Here is a 24886-nt window from a genome sequence, read left to right as displayed (position 1 = left end):
ATAGTCATGAAAATAAAGAAAACGCATTGAATGAGAAGGTGTGTCCAAACTTTTGGCCTGTACTGTATAGCATGTGCACTCATTCTCTCTGTCTTACTTACTCCAACACTCTCTTTCTCTCTCAATCAATGCTGTTGGTGTAACAGCACAAAAACGCTGAGCTAGCAAAGGGATCAGCTTACTTTTTAGGCAGAATTAAATGAATAAACTAATCTTTAACTTTAACTTACTGTATTGATTTATCTTTTAATTTTGGCTGAATGTTCTTGTTTGTTAGAGTCCACCCACAGTCAGAAATGTTTTTTCTTTTTGTTAATTCACTGTGATGTCATCATCACTGTCCAGAATGATGTATGTTAGAGTTTGTTTTCACATTCATCATCTTAAATCTCTGAAAACATGGTGTGGAAACTTCTATATACACTGACAATTGACATGTTGTGCCCAACATATTTGCATAATGATGAATGTGAACAATGCAGTAAATCCATACATCAGGACAGAACATTTTATTCAAAGCAGATTCTTTTTCTATGTTTGAAAATATGTCTGGAGAGAATCTTTTGAAGTAGAGTCTACTCCAGCCTTCATTCCCACCCACCCCACCGCTCCATGAGACCACTATGTGCCAGCTTGAGGTACACACATCCAAAGATGCAGAGAATCCCTGGTCTAAAATACCTTTGTATGCTGTAGCATGATGATTTACCTTAATTGGAAGTACAGAGTCCAGCCCAAGTCACATCAAACATAGAGGAAAAGCCTGTGGACACGGGTGGTTTGCCAGCTTTTGGCCATATGGTGTGATATAAAAACTGAATGTAAAAGGCATAGATTACAGGCTACCTTTATGTTCTTTAACTAGGGTATGACAATTTTAATAATTGCAATACTCAAGTGAACCCTTTCAACCTGGGCCCTATTTTCCAATCTACTTGTCTAAATGACTGATAGGATGTTCAATATTTGACATTTCTCCAGTATGAAGCTAGGGCCTGCCTGCGTTAAATACTAGGGCATCCAGACAGCGTCAAACAACATCAAAATACGTCCACTGAAAGTGCATTTTTTTCACACAGATAGGCTCGGATTGTTAGTATAATTATCCAACAACATAACGGAAAGGAGAAATGAACGTCTATGTTTACCTTGAGCTAGATTCGGACATGGTCATATTTAACATCCTATCACCCATTAAGACAAAAGTAGATCGGAAAACAGGGCCCAAGTTGAAAAAAAAAAACATTAGTTCCCCTTTAACTTTACATAGCTTTCATGGGACATTCATGTATTGTGTCAATAGACTTCCAAATGTTACTCTTTTATGCCTGGTCACTATTCTGCCTACTACGTTAGATCAAGTAATGTCTGACTGGAAACACTGGCTGCAGATCTATCAGTCTTACTAAACAGGTCTGTGCTGATACTCACAGACAGCAGTTACATCACTGCATCCAGCCCCCCATAAAGTGCAATCAGTTAATTAATCACAGAAAAATTAATGCGGATTAATCGCGTTCCATGGTGCCCTTTAACCAGGTGCATCACTGAAAGCCACGACATGATGGAGGTACACAAGGCGACACGGCTTGGCCCTGTGAATGGAACGTTTACCTTTAAAAAATGGGCCAGATGGAGCTGTAGATAGGAGCGCAATTTCTGCAGTGAGGAATTTTTGTACCATCGCAGTACTGTAAGCCTGTAATATCACCTCAACACAAAGCATTTAACAGTGAACCCAGAGGTCAGAGCTAGCACAGCCTCTGATGCTAGCGCTAGCAGCCTCAGTGAGCCACACTCGACCAGGTGTTCAGAAACAAACTGAGTAAGTCTACCTGAGAGCGACTAGCTAACTCCCTTGCACAATGGATTGCAATGGACTGTAGGCTAGTTTCAGTGGTAGAGGACAGAACAATCCTGTCCAAAATCCAGCAGCTTTACTGTGACACATCTGCAAAAATTCATTTAAATTCAAGTTTTTAAAAACTTTCACAGCAAAAATTAATATATGTGATTAATTTAGATTAACTAATCACAGAGCATGTAATTAATTTGATTTTTAATTGCTTGACAGCCCTAATATGTTTTCTTTTATGTGTTTTGAACGAATACTGACATCTACCAACTCGAGTACTTGAGTATTCGTGCCCATCCCTAACTTTTACATTAAACTCCTAAGAAAATAATAGGAGCACTGTAACTGCATGTTAATTACACCTGCACTATCAAAAACAGACAGAACCTGCCCAGAGGCGTTCTCCAACACTTGTCCTTACCTAAGTCCTAAATAATCAATTGCAGCCGACCCCTTAGGGAGCAAGGTCGACTCAGAGCGAGGCCGGGCCAGGCTGGGTCTGCTTTGCCAGGGCAATGTCAGCAAGGCACAGCTACGTTATTTCCCATGACCCCTCAGTGACCTCCAATAATACCTCGAGATTCATTCAGCAGCTGAGAAGGACCTATGCCCCACTAACTCAAAAATTCACACAATTCAAAAGAAAATATGTGAAAATTTACCCTCTGGCCTTCTGTGCACTGCATGAGTAATTTCATATGAAAAAGATAAAGGAGCAAGTACTGAGGCATGAATCAGGTCTCCGAACCATGATTAGCCCCGGTGCAGAAGCTTAAGGAGATGCTGTTTTCTCTGCCGTCTCTCGCTGAGCCCGGCTAACTGTGTGCTCCAGCCTACAGAGAACACTGCCCATAATAAAAAGCCCTGTGCAAGCAAGCAGGTAAGTTCAAAAGGACACTGCTTTTTCTCATGCCCTCTATAGTACTTGTCCAGAAACAGACAAAAAGTTGGTAAAACAAGTTCTTTATCGCAACAGGTAGTACCACACACACACATTTTTCTTTCACTGGGGCTTTTAAATGATCGATCACACCTACAGTGCTTCACAAGTGTATATGGATTCATACAAGTAAATGCAAAGATTTACAGATAAATCTTTACTTTTTTCTCTTCAGCACGTAAAACAGCTGTCACCTACATACACATTTTGCTAAAAGTCTTAACCTTCTTCATGACAAACGGCTTCATCAAACTGCTGAGTCATGCACAGTGAGCACACATCTTTCTCTTTCCTCTCTAATAAACCGGCATCTTCGGCCCCCAGAGCCCTGTGTCATCATTACCCTCTCTTCTATGTTTGTAACCATTAAAATGTGTTTCCAACAAAAAAATACTGCCTGGCTGCTCTCTTGGTATACACTGTATAGGTTCAGCTGAGTTAATGTTTTCTCCATCTCCTCCTCCATCCTTCTGCATTAAGTTAAGACGACAAAAGTGAAATAAATTGCACAAAAAGAGCTGTATCTTGAATGTTTCTTCCACACAGACAAATACACTCAATTTTCTGAGGTCCTTACCTTCTTCTCTCTGATAACTATGCCGCCCCTCCACAGTTCTCTATGGTTCATACAGCTGTGTATGTCAGCAGGCTCCACCAGAGCGGCACTCAGGTAGGACGCTGCTTTTTGCCACCTGGGAAAGAAAAAAGGATCAATCAATGACCAGCACAGGGGAACTTTAGAAACTAGTATCCTTGATTCATGTAAATTAAGTATAAAAGCCCTGATTCATATTCAGATCTCCTATTCAAGCAAGTCTGTCATGTATAGTGAATCTTATTTATATAACCAAATCACAAATTTGCCTCCAGGGTGTTTATAATCTGTACAGCATACAAAAAACACTTAAATAGGGAAAAAAAAGAAGAAAAATCAGGAAGAGCAACTGAAGAGGGACCCCTGGTTGGACAGACATGCAAACTATGTTGTGTTTACAGAGTATCCAACATAGTAAAATTACAGTGAAGACGGGAGGATGTCAAGCAACTTCCTGGTGTCACAAATCAAAGAGAGCCTGAGCCACACAGCCTCCTCTTCACTGTGTAACCTGGAAAAGGTACAGGCTACACAAACAGTAGCAATATATTGCTATTAATTCAATGCTGCTGTTTTGCCATAAACTTAAGTGAGTACTTCTGTAGAAATGTTCCTCAGATTACTCGAGCATTACTGTGAAATTGATATTTGCTCATATTTACTCTTCTAACCCCCCCTAGTGGTGAACTGAGAGAAATTCACAGGTAATGGTATTTGAAAATTCACACAATGCTTCTCCATGTCCTGCATATGAAGCCGTCTTTAAAATTTCTCATCTGATTTTCATGCTTGGGAATAAATTGATAGTTGAATAGCAGGGAATGTATAGGAACCTTGTTAATACAATGACTTCAGGGAGGTTCTCTTGTTAGCGTGTTTGCATATTAAGATAAGTTTTAAAGTGTATTCATCATTTGCTTTGTTCAACTCAAGAAATGTTTTGCATGTGATTTATTCATCTCCTCACCCAGTGGTGTGCTGTGTGACTACAGTGATCTTAGCAGCATGCCAGCAGGACATATGTTTGAGAGCTCCCAGCAGAGGCAGCAGGTCTTTAACAGGAGGGGAATGCTCTGCAGAGCCCAACACCAGCACATCCAGCAAGGCTTTACCTGAGGGGTGGAAATGAGAAAAAACCAAAGAGGAATTCATTAAACATTTTCTCTCAGTTTTTTTTCTTTCTACATGTCTCTATAGAATTTCATGAGGGGTCAGTGAACCCAGCTGGTTGCTCCACTGACACCATCTTCTTAACAAGTCGGCAAAGTTGCCCATTTGCAATTCGAAATATCAAGAAGAGTTAGAAACCCATAGTGACTTCAGCCCCTCAGGGCAGCTATCGTCGCTGTGTGACTGTTCCTAAACTCCTGCAGAGGTGGTGTGCTAAGAAATGCTCTTTAAGAAAGTGAAATATCACTTCAGAAGACAGACTTGCTAAGATGTAGTCAAAGCAGAAGCAACCCATATTCCCAGTGGTGAGTGCATATTCATGAAGCACAGTAGGCCACCTTTTCTACGAGGCTGCCTGCAGCAGGCACAGTTTCAACAACTAATTGCTTGAAATTGGACTGGATCATCGTCACACAGCTGAGAAGTCTGGCTTGAGTAAAGAGGTTTTAATTCCTCATCATCTGAAGCTTTTGGCAAAGACAAAACTCTCACTTGAGACATTGTTTTGTGCAGTAAACCAACTTTGTGCTCTGTTGCCCTATCAGTAAACTAGATGACTGTTGTTCTCCTCATTAAATAAACAGTGCTGCACAGACAATCACAACACCCAGTATCATTTGAGAAAAAGTGTGTGGAAACATTTTGGATTAAATACCAAAAACTGTGCCTTCAAAAATTTGGATAAATTGGCATGTTGGTTGTCATTCAGTCTAACTTTATATTTTAAAAAATTGACAGTCCAACTGAGCTCAGAGTTAATATCCTCACAAATGACAGCTTCAAAATTATGCAATTACTCACAGCAGCTATAAGTGAGTGCTATGGAGTGGTCAACAGTACCTGGAGGTGGAAGCTTGTCTGACAGTAGATGCAGTCCTTCTGCAGCCTCCTCTAACAGCCTGTTCAATAAACACATTCAGATCTGATCAGGAAGACTTATTATGATCTCACATTGGATGTATTAACTAGGCACATACCTGCAATACTGAGCAGAAAACAAAACAAGCATATTTTATATAAAGAAGATAAATTATCATCTGTCGCTCACTCTGTCAGCGCTGGCTGGTCAGCCTTTTGGTCCGTTGCCCCCTGATTACTCAAAAAACTGAGACATGATTCCACAGCAGTGGGCTTCTCCTCTTCACTGTCAGTTTTCTGATGACCTGTCCCCAGCTCCTCCCAGTCTGAGCTGCAAAACTACAACACAAGTAATATATGTAGATTCAAGTATAAATGCCCCTTTTCCTTTATCATTGTATCAATAGTTTAAATGATATAAAACATTATACATTTTGAAGGAACACTTCTATTGGCATATTTCATTAGATCAAGTGGTCAGCATACACATGGATTAAACATTTTATCGATAAAATAAACAGTGACACCACCAACCATAAAACAACACATAGATGTGATGAAGTGCAGTATGACGACATGTTGCGAGATCACTATAAAGTTAATTAATTTTCCATAACTGCTTATCCTGTTGGGGGTTGGAGCCTACCCCAGCTGATGCTGGGGGAGAGCCAGGGTACAACCTGGATGGGTTTCATAGGGCTGACACACAGAGACAGGCAACCATTCACACTCACATTCACACCTACAACCAATTAAGAGTCACCAGTTAACCTAGCCTTCCTCCACCTAACCTTCGTGGGAGGAAGCCGAAGAGAACCCACACTGACACAGGAAGAACATGCTTAGTCCACACAGGTGGGCTCCCCCACCCCAGGGTCCGAACCAGGAACCCTCTCACTGTGAAGCAACAGTGCTAACCTGTGTTTGTAATTTGCCAACAGTATGTGGTGTATTGTGGCTTTGGCAACTTTAATGAAAAACATTTTGTATCAATACCTTGCCACAGAATTTTGTTTACATGTTGTATTATGGACTCATTGAAGACACCAACCCAACAACACAACAGCAGCAACAGTACCAGTGGTATATACTGTAATTAGACTTCCTTCTGTAAACTCGATAAGGTTATAAAAGTTCAGCACTTCTCCACATTTACCTCCCATTTCACTTTTCTAAGAGGAATTTATTTTTAAAGATTTTGTTGTGAAAGTCTAGCAGTAAGGGGATTCATACGGTTGGTTTAAATGTATGACACTAAACTTTTCTGGCAGGAACTCTCCATATGATTAGGACCATGAAATGACTATCAAAACTTAATTTGTTATTTGAACATAATCTTCTGAGCCAGCCATGTTATTGACTATATTGACCGTGTGTGTGCGTGTGTGTGTGTGTGTGTGTGTTTATATGTGGGGGTGGGAGGGGTGAGTTTTTCAATATGTATGTAATATTTTTGTTGTATGTTTTTATTCTGTGAAGCACTTTGTGCTGCATTTTTAATGCATGAGTGCTATACAAATAAAGTTTGATTTGATTTGATTCTGATCTATGAATAATCCTTATCCATACACAGAGGCATTAATTGCTTCACAAAGTGAAAAAGGCTGTAGGCACATGTATAGGCACTCATGTCAAACTCCTTCCAACATAACTCATATTTATAGCAAAGCTATGTTTACTCTTCTATACGTCTCACCTGTGTAATTCCTTGGCAAGCCTGAACAGCAAAGTACCACCTCTGGACTGATGGGCTGCCACTGAGAGAGCAAGCTGGGAAAACATGCAGAAGGAGGACAGAGGTGAGGAAAGATGTAACTAACTACAGCTTCTGTGTGAAGGTCTTATAGTGCCTAGGATACTGTACCTGGAAACACAGAGACACCCCTCTCGGATTCCTGAGTTGAGATGCCCACAAGTTTGTCATATACCTGCTTTACTGGCTCCAAACCTGTGAACAATAACAGCTCAGTGGTCACCAACAGACGACTGGTTTATTTACCATTACAACATGCAGTACACATAAAGGCTAGCACCTCCTTTGTCAGTTTAGATTATGAAATCTAATGGGGAAACACTGCTTGCTGCTAACATATTATATTATTCATATTCCCGTCAGTTACCAACAGTTACCAACTAATGTTAATGGCAATCTCTTCTTACCACAGTGGTTTGACTGGGCATCGTTAACTGGATTGTTTAACGCTATGAGACAAATGTAGCTCGTGTGGCTCAACTCTCTTGAAACAAACACCGTCAACAATGTAACAAGTAAACAGTTAACCTATGTGTGAATATGAATATCGTCCGTTAAGTGTAACACACTTTTAAGCCACTGGCTAACTTCACCTGGTTTAGCAGCGTTGACGTTAGCAAAAGATAAACTTACATGTATACTCCTCCGCCACGCCGTCGTCAGTTTGGCAAAAGGATATAACCAATATGTAGCGGTCCATGTCGTGTAAGCATTAGTATTTTCACGAATGATGTTTGTAAAGAGTGAAATATCGGTCATTCGTCAACAACAATCTTTCGCGCACTGTCAAATTTCCCACCAGTTCTTCTTCTTCTGTAATTTGTCGGTACAATGTACCGGCTGGTTGCCACCAAGCGTGCTACTGCCACCTGCTGGACTGAGACTGAACTACCATAAAGACCTGTTAATGCTATTAGGAAATCCAAGGAGTCTGCCTCACATCAGATGGTGTTACAAATGACCTGGTTTTTTATTGAGAACTGGACATATGTCTCAAACTTCATGAATGAATGAAGACAAAGATAACTATGTTAGACCTGACTTTGTCTGAAAAAGTCCTAGAAACACTTTGTGGTGTGACTAGTAGCCCCAAACTGTCTCTACAAGTATGTCTTGATTCAACATCCTGGATAGCTGAATCTATTTATTTGTTATTTACTCTCTATCCTTATTTAATGGTATCATTTTTATTTATGTTAATACTTGTACAACTTTATTTCAAGAAAAACTAATTTTAATTGATCTGAATTGATTCACCCTACATCAGATTCTGTCTCTTTCCTTTCCATACAATACACACTGCATTAATGTATGCTTTCTTAGCAGCAGTCAGATCTTATGTCATAGTTCACTAAAACACACCTTTAATCTCTAGTAATGCTAGATCATATAGCTGTCTAGATGATCCATCTTGAAAAAAAAACTAACAAAACTTTGTGATACAATGCAAAAAGTCTGTGTTGTTTCATCTCATGTTACATTGTCACACATGTCAAGTGTTGTAAATTTCACGATTTTTTTGGTTATGAAATGAGTTTCATGACAAAACGCGACTTAGAGATTTCTTATACAATGTATAAAAATGTTCCTTTTTTCAGTTCATTATCCATTTATTCTTAATGTCTCCAGCTGCAAATACTAATGGTGCCTTTACATCAATGCAAGGTTTGGCAAAAGTCTTTTCTGTTGGCTTACAAACTTATGCGGAGCACATGATGTTACATGACATCATCAAGATAGGCCTACTTCTTCGTCTTCTGATCCATAAACTAGATGGCGTTCACCAAGAGGTGCCTTTGGTAAAGATTTTTCGGATTTCCACTGACTTTAAGGATGGACACTGTGAGGTTGTGAGGACTGGCACAACCTTCACAAATTAGCTCCAGAGGATTGTTTGCAGAGTGAGGGTAAGCCAGATAGCATTCGAGAAGAATTACTGCATGTGGTTTTGGAGATTTCAGGCAGAGTTCGAGGTACACTGGCTTGCCAAGGAGCTCTCACAAGGGCTGATGGTGTAGCTTGAATACACCTCATCTTTAGCAATTCTCAGCTGAACATCATTTAAGCCGATACAAATGCAGTTGCAATTCAGGGTCTTGACCATGAAGCAAACACTGGCCAATGACTGCTGAGTGGTGCCCCCCGATTTGCTGTAGCGGCATTCAACCATGACCCTGAGTGGATCACTTCTTATAATTACACCATACTTGAGGTTCAGGGCTTTGACAACACTCCGAACTTCAGCCAGGTAGACTGTTGTCTCGCCAACTTCAAAAGCACAAGCTCCAAATTCTGGAATCTTTGGAGATTATTTTTTTAGCAAATGAAGCCACTCCAGTGCACAGAGCAGAGCAGGACAGGGATTTTATTTAAATATTCTTTCTAAGTACAAAATACATCTCATAATCACAATATTGCACTTAATGTTTTAGAAGTTACCAATAGTGACTGAGAAATAAATACGGCGAAGGAAATTCTGGAACATTCATGATATCCTGATTTTATTGCTTACTGGTAAATTGTATGTTACTTCACTTTTGTAAACTGATACTGATCCCCTCAATACTGATAAGCCAAAAGCTTAATGTATTACTAGTTGATTTCTACTGTGTGTTCCTGGACGTAGACGATATAGTGGTGAGCGTTTTCTCCCTGAGTGAGGACTGTCAGAGCCTCCAGGCCGTGTGCGTCCTCCACCACCATCACCTGGTTACCGGTCAGACCCCCCTCTGCGTTCACCACCATCAGCTGGTTGCTGCAGTTCCCGACTTCCTGCTCGTCAGCCACCTGCAACTTTAGCCACAAGTCAACATCAACATTTTGCTGTAACCACTCATGGTTTCCTGAGTATGTAATGTGATGTTGTTTACCTGTTGTACAACGGTAACAGTGCCTGGAGCCATGGCAACCATGGAGGTGACGGCATTGTGAGTCTCTGAACTTAACTCAGTGATCTGCTGGATATTAACTGAGCACAAAAGACACACACTTACTTAGAGTTTTGTCTTTTGGGTTGTATCTACTGTATGTTTATCACTGGTACTGTTGTTACCGTTGTCCTGCAGCGCTGCTACAGGTACTTCAGTCAGCTGTTCTTCATGCTCCACAGGCACGTACTGGGCCTCTACTGCCTCCTCCACCTGCATAATCACACATATGTATTACCAGATAGTAGTATCTTAAAAGTACTGGCTTTGAGGAATAAAAACAATACTTATACAACATGCTTTCATAACCTGAGATATTTCAGTCTCCACAGCCACATCACCATCATAGCTAAAAATAACCCAATGCCTTATTTTAGTGTATCCTGTCTGTGTATGTGGATACTGTTTACCTCCCAGGTGCATTCCACAACTTTCAGGCTGTGCTTGCTCTTCAGGTGACGGTTCAACTCCCACTTGGTGCCATAAACAAATTCACATTCAGGACACTTCATGCCACCTAAACAAAGGACGCCAAAAGCTATGTTGGGTTATGATGAACGCACTACAGGCCCAAAGTAATATTAAATGATTTTTGTCGTAGCATCAAATAGATTCTCACAGAGGTGGGACCAAGCCATTGTTTTGCAAGGCACAAGTCCCAAAACTTTGAGTTTCAGGTCCTACATGAGTCATAATGCGCTCTTCACCAAATGTAACGCCATTTTTACAACAGAGTAAAACTTAATTAAATTTATAAAACTCACAAATGCTTTTTAAAATGTGTCTTAATTTGTTTAAAACATACTTTGCTGTTGAGTTAATGTTAGCTAAGCATTAGCTCTGTCACTGTTAATATTAGCCTTGACTTATCGTTCTTTGTGCAGCTTCAAATGTCAAACAAAGTTGGAAACTGTTGCGCCTCTGTCTGTTATTTTCCACCCACACGTTTTGCATACCGCAATTTGTTTGCGTAGTTTTTGTAGAAGATAATCTTTGGTATCATTTTTTCAAACTGACATATAATAACGCATCATTCTTCATGGTTCTCTCCTGCACCTTGATTGGATGCTGTTGGATCGGTTCAAACAAAGTGGATCTGGAGAATTAAGCGTAGAACTGCTGGGAACGAACAACATTAATAAAGGGAAATTAATTGATTTGTGCTACACTTTTAATCAATATACTTTTTAATATTTGGGCTTGGATGAAGGGATCAAGTATTTTCAAGTCGAAAGGCTCAAGTCCAAGTGAAGTCATGAGTCAGTGGTGTTAAAGTTTAGTTGCCAGTCTTTTTTGCTTTTGCCAAATCGAGTCTAAAGTTATCAGATTTGTAACGTGAGTCTGACTCAAGGCATGTGACTTGAGTCCACACCTCTGGATTGCCAACCCGAAGGATCTTTACACAGTACAAATATCCCACTGTAGTAAAATGTTACTTTAACAAACATGATGAGTCTAAAGAACAGACCTTGCTGTTTCAGAGCATCAGGGTTTGGCTGTCCAGGTCCAGCATTCTGATACTTCTGATCTGGGTGTTTCATGTTGTAGTGTCGCTTCAGGGGACCAGCAATGTTGCAGGAGTAGTGGCAGTGGGCACAGCGAAATGGCTACAAAGATAGACAAAAATACACACACAATTTAAAGGGTTACTTTATTTTCAACCTGGACGCTATTTCTCCACATTTTTGTGTCTAAGTGACTAATGGGAACAACAATTTTAAAAATTAGTCCAGTAGTAAGCTGACTCCCATCCTCTGCAGGAGGAGATAAAAGCTCTGGAGAGCTCCTTCAGCGATAGATTCACCCAAAGTGTGTGAAGGAACGCTATCGCAGGTCCTTCCTGCCTGCTGCTGTCAGGCTACATAACCAGCACTGCTCACAGTAGACTGCACCATGGACACTTTATTGACACTTTATTGACACTATAGACACTTTATGGACACCACAGCTGTCTGCTGTTTTGCACATACAATCACTTGCACTAGATGTGCTCCCTTTATCCACTGCTCATTTTCATTCACTGCTGCTCATTATTATCCACTTCCTATTATTTTCATTATTATTATTATTGTTATTGTTATTTATCGCCGACTCTTGGATTTTTGTACTTATTTGCATGCCTAGTTATTTAAGTTTTTTAAGTCTAATTTTGAAATCTTTAATCTGACTCTTTTTCCTTGACTGCTGTAACACTGGAATTTCTCAATTATGGGATCAATAAAGGTGTATCTTATCTTATCTTATCTCTCTTATCTTACATTTCCCGCAGCTGACAGCAGCAAACGTCTGCGTTTTAGCAGATATAGAGCCAGCATATGTTCACATCGAACTGGGTGAATTAAGGGTTTACAGTTGGTGTGATTGTTTGAACAGTGAAAAGACAATCCAAGACATCTTTTGTGAGTTTTACTTAGTTTCTGTTGACTTTGAATGAAGTGTGCTTTATGATGATAAAATTACTGTTTATTTTAATGGAGTCTGGTGGGTGTGGTGGGGCTGTCTCTGGTAAAACAATAAGTAGGGATTTCTTTCATAATGTTCCTGGCTGCAGTGCTCTCGCTCAATATTGGACCAATTATAAAAGTTGTTGTTCCCATTAATCACAGAAACGTGGGAAAATAGGGTCCAGGTTTACAAATACAGAAGTTACCCTTTAATGCAAAAATGTTAAATGATTTTCACACAGTCATTTTGTCAAAACAATGACTAGACATCATGAGTGAAGCTTGTGTGTGTCTGCCTGTGTGTTCATTCTGACCTTAAACTCAGCGTGTTGCTCCATGTGTCGGAGCAAGGACGGTTTGGAGACCGAGGTGAAGTCACACTCGGAACACTGAAACCGTTTCCCTGAACAAACCAAAAAATATTTCCCCTTAAATTATCATCGCTTTGCACTCAAATTTCTGCTTGTCCAGCAGAATACTTGTGACGTACAATAATCAGTTATAACACAGATAATAATACACAGACAAGTGATGCGTACCTTCGTCAGAGTGGCTCAGTCTGTGGCTTTTGAGCGTGACTTTAGATTTGAACTTTTTACCGCACAGATCACAGAGGTGTCGTCTCTCTGTGTTGTGTCGGTTCATGTGGGTCTTCAGGTTACTCCTGCTGCGGCCTGCGTAGTCACACACAGTGCAGACGTATGGCTTCAAACCTGCACACACAAACACACAGAAACAAAAGAATAACCACATGAGACAGCAACACAATACTAAAAAAAACAAAAACTTTTATGGAGTTAAGAAATGTAAATGTGTAAAGGAATGAGATGATATTTGGTGAATTCAGGTACTTGAGGTTTCTATGCAGGTGAGTGATGTGTGTGTGCAGCCAGCAGTGAGCCAGAAAGTGTAGCATAAACTTTAGTAACAAGGACAGTGGCAGAAAACCACAAAAAAACAAAGCCAGATAAAGCTGCAGAAAATCTCAATGAGCAGATGCATTGCAGGGTTTTTCTGGCAAATTGGCCATGCTCACTGAGACCTTCATCAACACCTGTGCTAGATTTATGTCTGCCAACTCCCTCAGCCTTAGGACAGATGTAACTTCAAGGTAAACAGCTTATCAAGGTAAAGAAGCGTTTAAGCAGGGACTGAGGGGAACGGGAGTAGACTACAATATACTTGCTAAAACACTGTGCATTACAGCTACTGTAGACATGATTCATGTGTTACACAACTTCAGCTGAACAACCACACATTCATTAGAGGTGATTTTAGATCAGATTCCTCATTTGGCATTATGGGAAAAATTGCACGTTGACCAAGAGATCATTGCAAGAGAACAGTCCTTAAAACTGGAAAACAGCATGTCTCATAACTTTGGTGTAACTTCTGCCAGTCTTCATTGCCAGATTTCTATTTTTTTCTTCTTTGGGATGATGCCAGCAGCATACAAGTAGACAATTTTGATTGATTGTGTTCTCATTATTTCACAAGTAATTTCACCAACTGTCCAATTTCCCTCTTGCAGCGTCTGCTGTTTTTAGTCTAGTCCATTCTCCTGGATGGCAGCCAGCAGGAAGAGAGACAAATGGAGGCTCAGACCACAAAGCAATCAAGCAGTGAAATACTGTCCATGGTCACTCATGGGCCCAGATGTGTTTCTTTGCACTTGTGATGCACGGTTGTGTTAGAGGTAGAGGAATATCTCACCTTCGTGGGCCCAGATGTGCCGCTGAAAGTCACTGCTGTTCTTTAGGAAGTAGGAGTCACAGTAGGGGCACTTCTCTGCGCGCTGTACCATCAGTCCTTTACCCTGCACAGGTAGTGTGTCTGTCCGAAAAACATACATGTAAACACAGTCAGATCACAACTTTGAAATCTTCTTGAACTTGGCTATGTGACTGGCTATTTATTTCAGTCAGGTGATATACTGGTGCTGTCACGATACTGGTATTTTCTAAGTTCGATACAATATCCTGGAAAACATTGATATCTATATCATGGTAGTGTGTTTTGTTTGTGTGTGTAGATATATTTGTGTGTTCTTTACCGGGGTGGGATGTTTTGATGTGGTGTTTCAGTTTGTGCTCTGGATAGCTTTGCTGGCAGACAGGACAGGTCACACTCTTCCCCTGTGAACAACAGCAAGACAAAAACATCAAGATGACTGACAAATCTCACAAAGAGAAATCAAGTCAATGTTTGCATCCCTCACAAAAACAATGGGTGCAACAGTGACAATTTTCACCTAGTTAAAGCTCAGATACAATTTTGCTAGGGCTGCATAATGAATGATACTTCTCATGAACTTCTCCTGTTTACCTGCTCCTGGTGCGTCCTCAGATGGGCCTGAAGTTTGTACTTGTCAGGTGTGGTGTATTTACAGCCAGGATTTGAACATGGCAGCAGCAAGCCGCTGTGCTTCTGAATCTGGTGACGCTTCAGAGAGCTTTTGGTGATGGACGAGTAGCTACACTTTGTACAATAATGCGAGTGCTCCTTGGTGTGAGTGCGTACGTGGACGTTATAGTGGACTTTGTACCAGAACAGTTTACCTGTGCAGAAAAAAGACACTATTTAATTCTCAAAGCAGTAATAAATAATAACATGTAATATAACGCAAAATTAAACAAAAATAACGGGACAAAACTAAACCAGCTCAGAGGGGTTTCATCATCTCACCACAGTATTGACATTCCAGGTCTCCGTAAATTTTCCTGAGCCGTTGGAACGACTCCATGTTGAGTCGAATCTTCTGAAGAGATGAGAACACCTGCTGAAATGCACTCTGATGGAGAACCTCTGACACCTGCCGGCAGAAAACAAACAACAAGTCAAAATGCTGGGAGAAAAGCTGACGAGGAGAAGGTCTGCCTGAGAAGAATATTAAAACATGATTGAAAGCAGAATTCTTCTAAAAAAAAATTTGTATTTTAGACACAAAATTAATTACTAAATGATATGGTGTCTGATTAAACAATTATACATTTAGACTTCATTGCACTGTAAGTGTAAAGTAAAAAAAAAGTAGTGCAATGTAAAAACATTGATACATATTTTCATCTTTAAGACACACCTCTATTTTGACATCATGACATGACATTAGTGATAAGCAGCCAAGAAAAAGACAACCAGGATATTTACTGATTCGATCTCATATGGATCGTACCCAGGCCGCTAAATCAAATCAAATTTAAATTGTATTGTGGCAGACTTTGAGATATTAGCAAATATCAAAGCATTGTCCAAAGAATTAACAACTCTGGTATCATAATGAAACTTGTGATTTATACCCTTAATGGTCACTTAGATATAGATGACATAATTCAGATATATCTGTCTGCTGATGGCAAATTAAGTCTTGTAATATAAAAGATCAAAGAAGAAATAATTACTGGATTTTTAGTGCTGGTATTTAGTTGATTAATTGATCAATAGGAAATTAATAAGCAACTATTCTGATAATTGATTAATCATTACAATTTTTTTTAAATAAAACATCTCAACGTTCTTTTGTTTGAGCTTCTCAAATGTTCGATTCTTTGTTTAAACATTACATTTAATTGAATATCTTTGGGTTTTGGATTGTTGATTGGACAAAATAAGGCCAAGTGACTGATCAACAAAATATCGGGCAGATTAATTGGTTTTGAAAATAACTGCTACCTGTAATTAATTTACCTTTTCTGAATGTGGAGTTTGTCCATCTTCCCCTGGAGAAACTGCGTGTGTGTTTTCAGCTGCATGTGTGCTCCCATCAGCTGGGTGTGTGTCTTCTCGAGCCCTGTCCTCCAGCAGAGCAGTGTGACTGCTGTCTGGTGATAAAAAAGTCTGTGTATTGTCTTCAGCTGCAGCAGTGCATGTGTCGGCTGTGTTGTCCTGTGAGTTCTTCCCAGCTGTTGCTTCCTCCTGTCTGTCAGAGGGAGCTGTGGTTTCTGTAGGATTAGCTTGATGGAGCAGTTCTTGGGAACCTCCACTTTCTAATCCTCCGTCTTTGCCCTGCGCTTCTGCTGCACTTTCAACCTGAGATTTAGCTTGTTCTCCTTCTTTTTCTTCACTCACTGCTACTTCCAGCTGCTCCCCTTCCCCATCTCGCCACTGTTCCCCTTCTACACCATTACTTCTACCTTCCTCTCTTGTCCTTTCATCTTCACCCTCCTGCTCTATCCGTAGCCCTTCCTTCATCCCTTTCTCTGTATCTTCCTGCTCCTCGTAGCCCCACATGGCTCCTCCAGGCTGTATCAGATAGTAGCTGTTGTTGATACAGTCGGTGAAGGCCTGCCCCTGGTCCAGCTCCAGGTGAGACTCACTCAAGTGACTCTTCAGCCTCTGAGAGCTGACAAACTTCCCGTCACACACACAGCACACATACAGGAAGAGGTGCTTCCTGACATGAGCGGCGAGGGTGGCCATCTTGGTCGCAGCATGGTCACAGAGGAGGCAGGCGAAGGGACGCTGGGGCCCGTGGACCAACAGGTGGCGCTCCCGCTCCAGCTGGTTCTTGAAGCGCCGGTTACAGGTGGGACAGTGGTAGAGGAGCTGCCTGAGGCCTTGACGAGTCTTTAACCTGGACGAGATGAAACAGATTAGAAGGGCAGGTGTGTCGGACAGCAGATAGGAGTGTAAAATAATGTGGAACAAACCTGAGCTGTTGGTAGCTCTGGTAGACAGCAGGGTCCTCTAGATTATGTCGTTTCTCCATGTGTTGCAGCAAGTTCTTTACATCCGAGTATTTTTTCTCACAGAAGCTGCAGTGCTGCTTCACCTTCAGATGGACTCGCTCTATGTGGACCTGTATTACCAGAAACACAAGAATTACTCCTGCATCCAGAATCACAAAGAGTTCACATTGTGTCTCACAGCATGCATGTGAACCAATGCTACTAATGATATCAATAACAGTAATAAAGTAATAACAACACCTTGAGGTGTCCTGGGCTGAGGCAATTGAAAGGACAGTGCTGACAGCTGAACTTCTCTCCTGTGTGCTTCCTCAGGTGAACATTCAGGTTGGCTTTGAAGGGAAAATCAATAAATAAAACTACACACTCAACTCACGATAGACCTTGAAGACTGGGTGCTATATCCTTAATGTAACTGATAAAGTAAAGACTAGAACAGCACTCAAATTTAACTTTTTAATATTGCTACAGGGATGTTTTGGGCAAGACGCCCTTCTTCAGCGTGTATGCTGGCAATGTCACGAACAATACAACAATACATAGAGGTGGGATTAGTTATAGATGACCACAATCAGCACAACAAGATTTAGAATCCTTCACAACAAAGGTCAAGGACTGTACCCACTCTAAGCTAAATATGTATATGTATGTATGTGTACTTTAGTATGTGTATTGAGGTATGCATATACTGTAGTTGTATGTCAATTGTTGTAGATAACACTGTAGGTCTACATGTAAAAGCCCAACTAGGCACTACAGTTGAAAATTAGCAATAGCTATAAACTCTCTGTGCAACACATCAGCCAAAAACTCTGTATTGGAACTATGTTAAGTTGCATCGTCCCTATCAAATAAAATAATAAGTACATCCATAACTTTGAAGTTTTATCATTTTGTAATTTTAATGTTGCTGTGGTCTGCTATATGTTTCGCAAATACTTATGCTTCCAGCAATTTGGTGTTGCTTGTTTTTAACTATTGATATTTTGTAAGTTTCCTCATGGTGAGAATTTAAGACTTATCCCGTCTTATTAACTTTAATAATTACAGGCAGCAATTGCAAAGTCACCTGATTATATACTCAAAGCTGAAATAGACATATCTTTTGCTTTAACTTATCGTTATAAAGTAAATGATTGCACAGTGTAATGGTTTCAGAATAATAACATCATCTGTGTTTAGATTGGTTCCCTATAAGTCACCAGGTACAATTTCCCGGGAAAATAAAGGCTCAATTTACAGCATAAAGGAAGTGCATTAACCATTGTGCAGCCAACTGCTTTCCAGGTAGCCATCGCTAGCTATCCCCAGTTACCAAAGAGTATCAATGAAAGTTCATTGCAGTTACTATCTCCAGTAGTGGAACAACTGAAGTAACTGTGGAAATTAACATGCAGTGTGTCCTGTGTTGCTGGTAGTTGCTCGGCTCTGAGGAAAACAGAAAGTTGTCTCTGGGACAGCGACGGCAACAATATGCCACTTGTAAACGCTTAAGAAGGAAAAGTTAAAGTTGTCTGTTTCCACTTTAAAGGAGAAGTTAAGAGAAAAGATTTCTACAGCCCCCTTCTACCAATAATCCAACAAGAAACACTAAAATTAATGTGCTTCACTCCCCCATGTTTCCTCTCTGCTCAAAAAGGCAATTTCAAAAACAAAATCTGACACGATTCAGTCTCACTTTGGATAATAAAGCTGAATTTTCAGTGTGGCCTCTAAAACAGTTTCTCCTGTGTGCCAGTGAGCTAGGAAGTACCTTTGATGGCTGATGCATAGTCACAGTGTGGACACTGGAACGGTTTCTCCTGGGTGTGCGTCCTGAGGTGGGCGACCAGTGAGTGTCTGAATTTAAAGATCTTGTTACAGAACTCACAGGCAAAGATCTTCAGCTGGCTCTGAAGTAAACTGGGAGACAGAGAGGACATATTACATATTACGTTTACCAGCTGACAGATGTAACTGTAGTGCTATTGTGGTGGTGGAGATTGTTGATGTTGCTCATAAAACTGACAGACTTGTTCAAATGGCTTTACACTGTACAGACAATATTTCCAATAGGGGAAGAAACTAAACAATTTACTCCTTATAAAACCAGTAAAAACAAAGTCAAACATATTTTTCTGTTAGATTGTCAGGTAAGAAACAGTTTGATTTACAGTGGTGTGCAGCTTGAGGTTTACACAGAAGCATTCAGCTACACTTAACGTCCAAATAAAGCTACAACTACAATAAAATAAAATCAATGTTAACACATTTAATAAAAAAACATATTCATGCAGTACTTGGGAGCATCTTGCTTGATAGAATATTCCTGAAAGCCTCTGCCGGCTGCTGTTGTTGAAGTTGTGGAGGTTGGGTCAGAGCTACGGGTAGAAAACAAGGGAATCAGCCTGCTGACAGGAGAAAACACTGACAGACCGCTACAACCACACACTATCAGGACTTCAACAACATTATTTATGCATGCAGTTCACAAATCACTGTCAGATTTATCAAGCTCACAGACAATATGTTATTATGACTATTAATTATGTATTACATTCATATTATTATAGGAGAGATCCCATTATATTACCTTGGCTCCTGATCTGTTTTAGAGTTACCCTCACAGGCAGCAGCTTCACTTGGAAGGTCTTGTGACTGACTCTGGAAGACTGCAGACTGCTGGTCATCGAGACAAATTCAATAAATAAACACATATAATACTGGGATTCTAAGATCAATTCAAATCAAATAATTCTATAATAATAATAAAAAGAAAAGACACGGAAAAACACACCATCACAGAATCATGACATTTAAATTTCAGCTGAAATACCAGTTAAATCGCTTCTGAGCTGACATCCTTGTGTGGTCAATAGGACCACGACACAACAGGCTGTTGACAGTTTTATAGAGTTTATTTTTTGCTAACAAAAAATATGTTTCTTAGAAACTGCTCACAATAATGTCTGTGCACTATCTTGAATAACTGGGACACTGCCCCTGGAAAAGAAAAAATGTAATTGCTGTTGTGGGCAACACAAGCGAAATTCTCTACAGTGTTATTATATTGGGATGGAGGCATAAATCTGAGATATCTCAAAACCCAGACAAATAAAACCAAAATAATATGTCAGGCTAGATACTATAAGGGGTAAATGAGAAATACATTTCACATTTGGGGTGAATGTTCCTCTCCTACCTGAGGTTGAGTATGGATGGCTGCAGGCTCTGTTTCTGCTGAACTGTCCTCTACTGGAACCATTTTAGAAACACCTGTTGAATTAAAAAGTAACTGTAAACAAATCCTCTGCAGCAGTCAAAACAGTTGTTAGCCAAACGCAAAAGCTTCTTCAGACAAACCTGGAAGTGTTTCATCTTGTGTCAGAAAAACACTGATGACTGACTTTTTGTTTCCCGTTGCAAGGCCTCCTTCTTTGGAGGTGCGGTTTCGGTTGGTTCTCGGGGGTCTGGAGCTGCCCGCGTCTAAAAGTAGAGACCGAGAAAGGGTCAGACCAACAGGATCATAAATCAGTCACAGTACATCACAAATCATATTTTGTAGTGACTTTAAAGGGGCAATTAGGTGTCCCTCCTGGTGAGAATTAGTTTGAACACCTTTTTCTCTCAAGAGTCCTGGTCTTGCCGGGTTTTGTTGCGTCTGATTTGGATCTCCTCCTCCAGGATCCACACTCCCAGAGCCCTCAACTCCTGCTCCACCAGAGATGCTCCCTGAAAATGATTATTATGTCTGTAAATCAGAATCATACCAATGGCTAAGTGAAGAAAATATATGTAAATAATTTTCTTCTGTTGTTGACACAGAGGTATTTAATAATAATCTATAATTATAGTAAGAATAATTCCAAAAATGCTCTTCTCAAGTCACTCACACTCAACTTTCAGTGCCTCTTTACCACACATTGACCTTTTTCTATTGCTGATTTGTTTTAATCCTTACCATTCTCCTCTTCGTCCTCCTCCTCCTCCTCCTCTTCTTTCAGGCAGATGTGTTTGAGGATCTGTCGTCTGTTGCTGAATGAGCGGTGGCAGTCTCTACATTCCAGCCCCAAAATCCCATCATGGCTTTCACCTAGCAGGGGGAAAAAAAACATAAAACCGTAAGATTCGGAATGACGATTTGTCAGGTTTATTTATATAAAATTTATGAAATTGTCTGTAAACTAAGCATCTTCTCTGTGCAGAGGGTTACACATAAATGGCAACAATACTACCTTGTATTATGTTACATTGTCTGTCTCCCTCCTCCTTATTCCCTTCTTCTCCTATTTGAACATTATCCTCAGGAGGATGGGTAGAGTTGGCCTTTCCCTCTGTCAAATCTATGCGTGTCTTCTTCGTAGAACCTTTAGGTCGTCCTCGCTTTCGCTTCACTGGGCTCTCTGTGAGCCAACAACACAGAAGAACAGATAAGAAGAAAACAATGGAGTTGGGGTTTTTTTCAGTTAACAAATCCCACTAAGAGATAAAAACAAACAATGAGTTTATCCTATAAACACTTGTTTTCTGTGAAACCAAAGCCTAAAATACAGATATTGCATATGCCTTATGTCATAGAACTCCATAGTTATCTTCCAGATGCAATGAAAAACACATTAGAGTTTTTGTCTTGTGCTGAGTGACATATTCTTGTGTAGTATAATGTATATTTTTCTTTCTTCTTCATACATTTGATTTGTATTCTCATTGTCTAATGAACTTTGACTTATCAGTTCAAGAACATTATTAATACTGTATTTGACATCGCTACCAAAAGCATTACACCAAGTCCAATTCATCCCCACATCAGTGGACACAGAGATAAGTATTATGAAACAGAATTGGGGTTTTTTAAACATGATTTCATGATAGTAATTTTGGCGATGACCCGCTAATCTGACCTGCCAGGGTCTCCACAGGCTCTCCTACAAGGGGCTGCAGAGCAATGATGATGTCATCAGGTGGCTCCTGCTGGGGGTGCTGCTGGGAGCAATGGGCCAGCAGCTGAGAGTGACTGGGAGAGAAGAGGTTGCACAGCCGACACATGAACACAGAACCAGCTGTGAAGACATGGAGAAGAGAGGTGGAAGAGGGAAACAAACAGAATAATTTTAAAGAGAGAGTGAGAGAGATCAACATACTCTGCCTGCTTTCAAACAATAAAGCAAATTTTGTTATTTTGAGTTATTGCACTGCGTTTCCTCATCTTGATTCTCCAGGCTCCACCTTTCACCCATCTGCAACATTTAATGGAAATAGGTCTTTCTTTAACATGAGTTTTATTTATCTCAGCTGCCAAACAGACAAATCAATGAAAAATGTTTCAATTTGTGTCACAGCAGTGCATTATAAACTTAATTTCGGGTGTTACATTATCTACAAAATATTGCATCATGTTGTTTTTAGTTTGTTTCTGTGTAAGTCAGTGTAGAGCATGCTCACTTTCTTCCATTTGTTTAAATTTGATTTCTATATTGTTCATGCAACAGGAGTTTAAAGAAGGGAGAAAATAAGGGAAATGGGAGGGAAGGAGGGTGCCACATTTTGTAACTTAAATGCAGTTTAATAATAAGTAATGGAGGATGGCATATGGGTTTGCTGGGAAAACCAATGATAAAAAATCTTTAACATATTATTAAATTATTTCTTTTGGTGTAAGTGTCCCCTGGACTTATCTAACCTAAGGAAATTTTCAAAACTGTTCTGCTAAAAAGTTAGTTTTCCTTATCATATCTTATATTTGGGCATATAGGACTACTGTTTTCTTTATATTTCATTACATTTTATGAAAAAACAATAGTCCCATGTGCCCAATGTATTATGCTAATGCGTACAATCAAGTATTTGCCATTTATGAACTCATTACAAGTTTTTAATTTTATTTTATGAAAAATATGCACACTTAAGCAATGGAAAATCCTTACTTTAACTATTGATAACAGTCTGATTTTTAATGTGATCTAAAACTTTCAGAGTTGTTAGATACTTTCCCTACGTATGTCCGGATCAGATTTCAAGACTCCAGATTGATCAAATCAAATGTGGCATTTTTCCTTCTCATACTAAATCTAGTCTTTGGGCACTAATGAGTTAAAGAAACTGTATTCACCCCAGCTGCTGTTGGCCAGTAAGTTAGTCTTGTTCCCACCCAGACACAGTAAACGAGGCTCAGACCCATAATTGGATATTGAATTATCAGCATTTCTTTTGCTGATAAAGTGGATGTAATTTATATGGTTGTTAAGTCATAACACAGGGGCGTTTCTGAAACATTGTTATCGGCTAGAAATAAAAGCATCTGTCAGAAAAATCCATAATAGTAACGGTCTTCAGTCCATTATCTTGAGCTTATACGGTGTGGTGCGGTGCTTTTGTTTTCTGCGAAATTGACCACAATATTAAAAATGAGCGAGCAGTAATTTTCAGTAGTGATGCATTCACACATTTTCCTTTAAAATAAGGTCGATAATCTGTCTTTGTCCACACCATTTGATGCTGTATGAAACCTGTAACGGTGACAGCCTCATCACCGAGCTTCAGGGCTAACGTTAGTTAACGGACACTTTTAGTAGCTGGCGACAGTGACACACGACTCCCTGCAGACTACTTACACCTTCACTACAGTACAAAAGTCTGTAAATGACGTCTACAGTGCGAATTAAAAAAAATAAAAGATCCTGAGACCTAGTACAGGTACACGTTTTGAGCTAAACACGTTTGTTTATTTTGATTTGGCCCAAAGTGACATGAAGACCCGACAAACATATTCGAGTTGACGCTAGCCAAAATTCTTACCTGCTTTTTGTCCATCCATTTCTCCAGCGTCTAAACAACAAAAGAATACAAATTTATCGATGGATCTGAGGCATCATATGACTAAATATAATCGCTAAATTTGGATTTAGAGCCTAATTTTACATTACGCACATTGAAATTTCTGTCGAATCTGCCACACAAGTCCTCCAACCGGCGGAAGTAGACGGTGATACTGTCGTAGCAGCGCCCTCTGTGGCGGGAGGACTGTACTGCGGCTGAAAAGTGGACTACAGCTTCGACCTATGGCTTCGACTAGTTAAAATGTTAATTTAAGGTTCCTGTAAAATAATTTTGACGTGTAACGAACTTGTTTTCACTGACAGAAATCACATTTTGACAAGCCAAAACTGATTTAAAGGTATCTTTAATTTAATGAGAGATATCAGGAATTTGGCACTAGCAAGATTATGGATTACAAACATCTAAAAATGAATTTCCACATGTTGAAAAAGGATTATGAGAGTGGAAATGTAGTCAGTATGCTAATTTACCATTTCCAGACTATTTGAATTTCTCTCTGATATCTAAAATGAAATTCTGACTATTAATAAAAGAATTGTAGATATCTCAAATATTACTAGTGTGAATATATTTTCCATATATGGGGCATTCTACCGATTGTGTGCAAAGTGCTGTCCCTTAACAAAAAAACAACAAAAATAACAAAAATTGAGTATTCAGACATAGATATTTACAAAGATTATGTTATGACCTATTTAAACCCAGGACATTAAATGAAAAAGTGATAAGCTAATGTATACAAAATCACCATTTATAGGGTACTTTCTATTAGGAAGTAGCTGTCCCCAACCCTGACCTCTAAAATTCAATTCATGTAAAGAACACTTAAAACATTTTTCATAT

The 24886-nt window shown here is 39.7% G+C and overlaps 2 protein-coding genes across 5 annotated transcripts in view; both read right to left on the bottom strand.

Annotated features, from left to right (window-relative positions):
- The window catches only part of mtbp (MDM2 binding protein), a 44629-nt gene extending 36656 nt beyond the window's left edge, over window positions 1–7973 (bottom strand). Inside the window, exons 1-7 of the mRNA XM_033640109.2 lie at window positions 7805–7973; window positions 7283–7366; window positions 7115–7188; window positions 5609–5757; window positions 5401–5459; window positions 4358–4502; window positions 3373–3487 (exon numbers count right to left, since the gene is read on the bottom strand). Coding sequence (XP_033496000.2) covers window positions 3373–3487; window positions 4358–4502; window positions 5401–5459; window positions 5609–5757; window positions 7115–7188; window positions 7283–7366; window positions 7805–7871 — 693 coding nt within the window. The 5' untranslated portion in view covers window positions 7872–7973. The remainder of the gene's footprint in view (window positions 1–3372; window positions 3488–4357; window positions 4503–5400; window positions 5460–5608; window positions 5758–7114; window positions 7189–7282; window positions 7367–7804) is intronic.
- A 1541-nt stretch (window positions 7974–9514) lies between these two features.
- On the bottom strand, window positions 9515–24194 carry zfat (zinc finger and AT hook domain containing). Of its 4 annotated transcripts, XM_033641662.2 has the most exons (25): window positions 24134–24194; window positions 24002–24031; window positions 22108–22266; window positions 21442–21609; window positions 21168–21299; window positions 20825–20938; window positions 20570–20692; window positions 20409–20482; window positions 19800–19888; window positions 19507–19587; window positions 18981–19129; window positions 17468–17559; window positions 17189–17337; window positions 16227–17112; window positions 15228–15354; window positions 14868–15100; window positions 14596–14677; window positions 14256–14375; window positions 13082–13255; window positions 12857–12945; window positions 11567–11705; window positions 10509–10615; window positions 10224–10311; window positions 10042–10139; window positions 9515–9964 (listed from the first exon to the last, which is right to left on the bottom strand). In XM_033641662.2, exons 2-25 carry the CDS (start codon window positions 24018–24020, stop codon window positions 9764–9766), a joined length of 3693 nt encoding a protein of 1230 aa, XP_033497553.1. In that variant the 5' UTR covers window positions 24021–24031; window positions 24134–24194; the 3' UTR covers window positions 9515–9763. The 4 variants fall into 4 exon arrangements, with proteins under 4 accessions (XP_033497553.1, XP_078028022.1, XP_033497555.1 ...); XM_078171896.1 differs by having other exon boundaries at window positions 19800–19885; window positions 24002–24171; XM_033641664.2 differs by lacking the exons at window positions 24002–24031; window positions 24134–24194 and adding an exon at window positions 23818–23934.
- Between the last annotated feature and the right edge of the window lie 692 nt (window positions 24195–24886).

The sequence above is a fragment of the Epinephelus lanceolatus genome, chromosome 10 (genome assembly GCF_041903045.1).
Source record: "Epinephelus lanceolatus isolate andai-2023 chromosome 10, ASM4190304v1, whole genome shotgun sequence".
In the NCBI taxonomy this organism is placed as follows: Eukaryota; Metazoa; Chordata; class Actinopteri; order Perciformes; family Serranidae; genus Epinephelus; species Epinephelus lanceolatus.
This window is presented reverse-complemented; position numbering and strand designations above follow the sequence as displayed.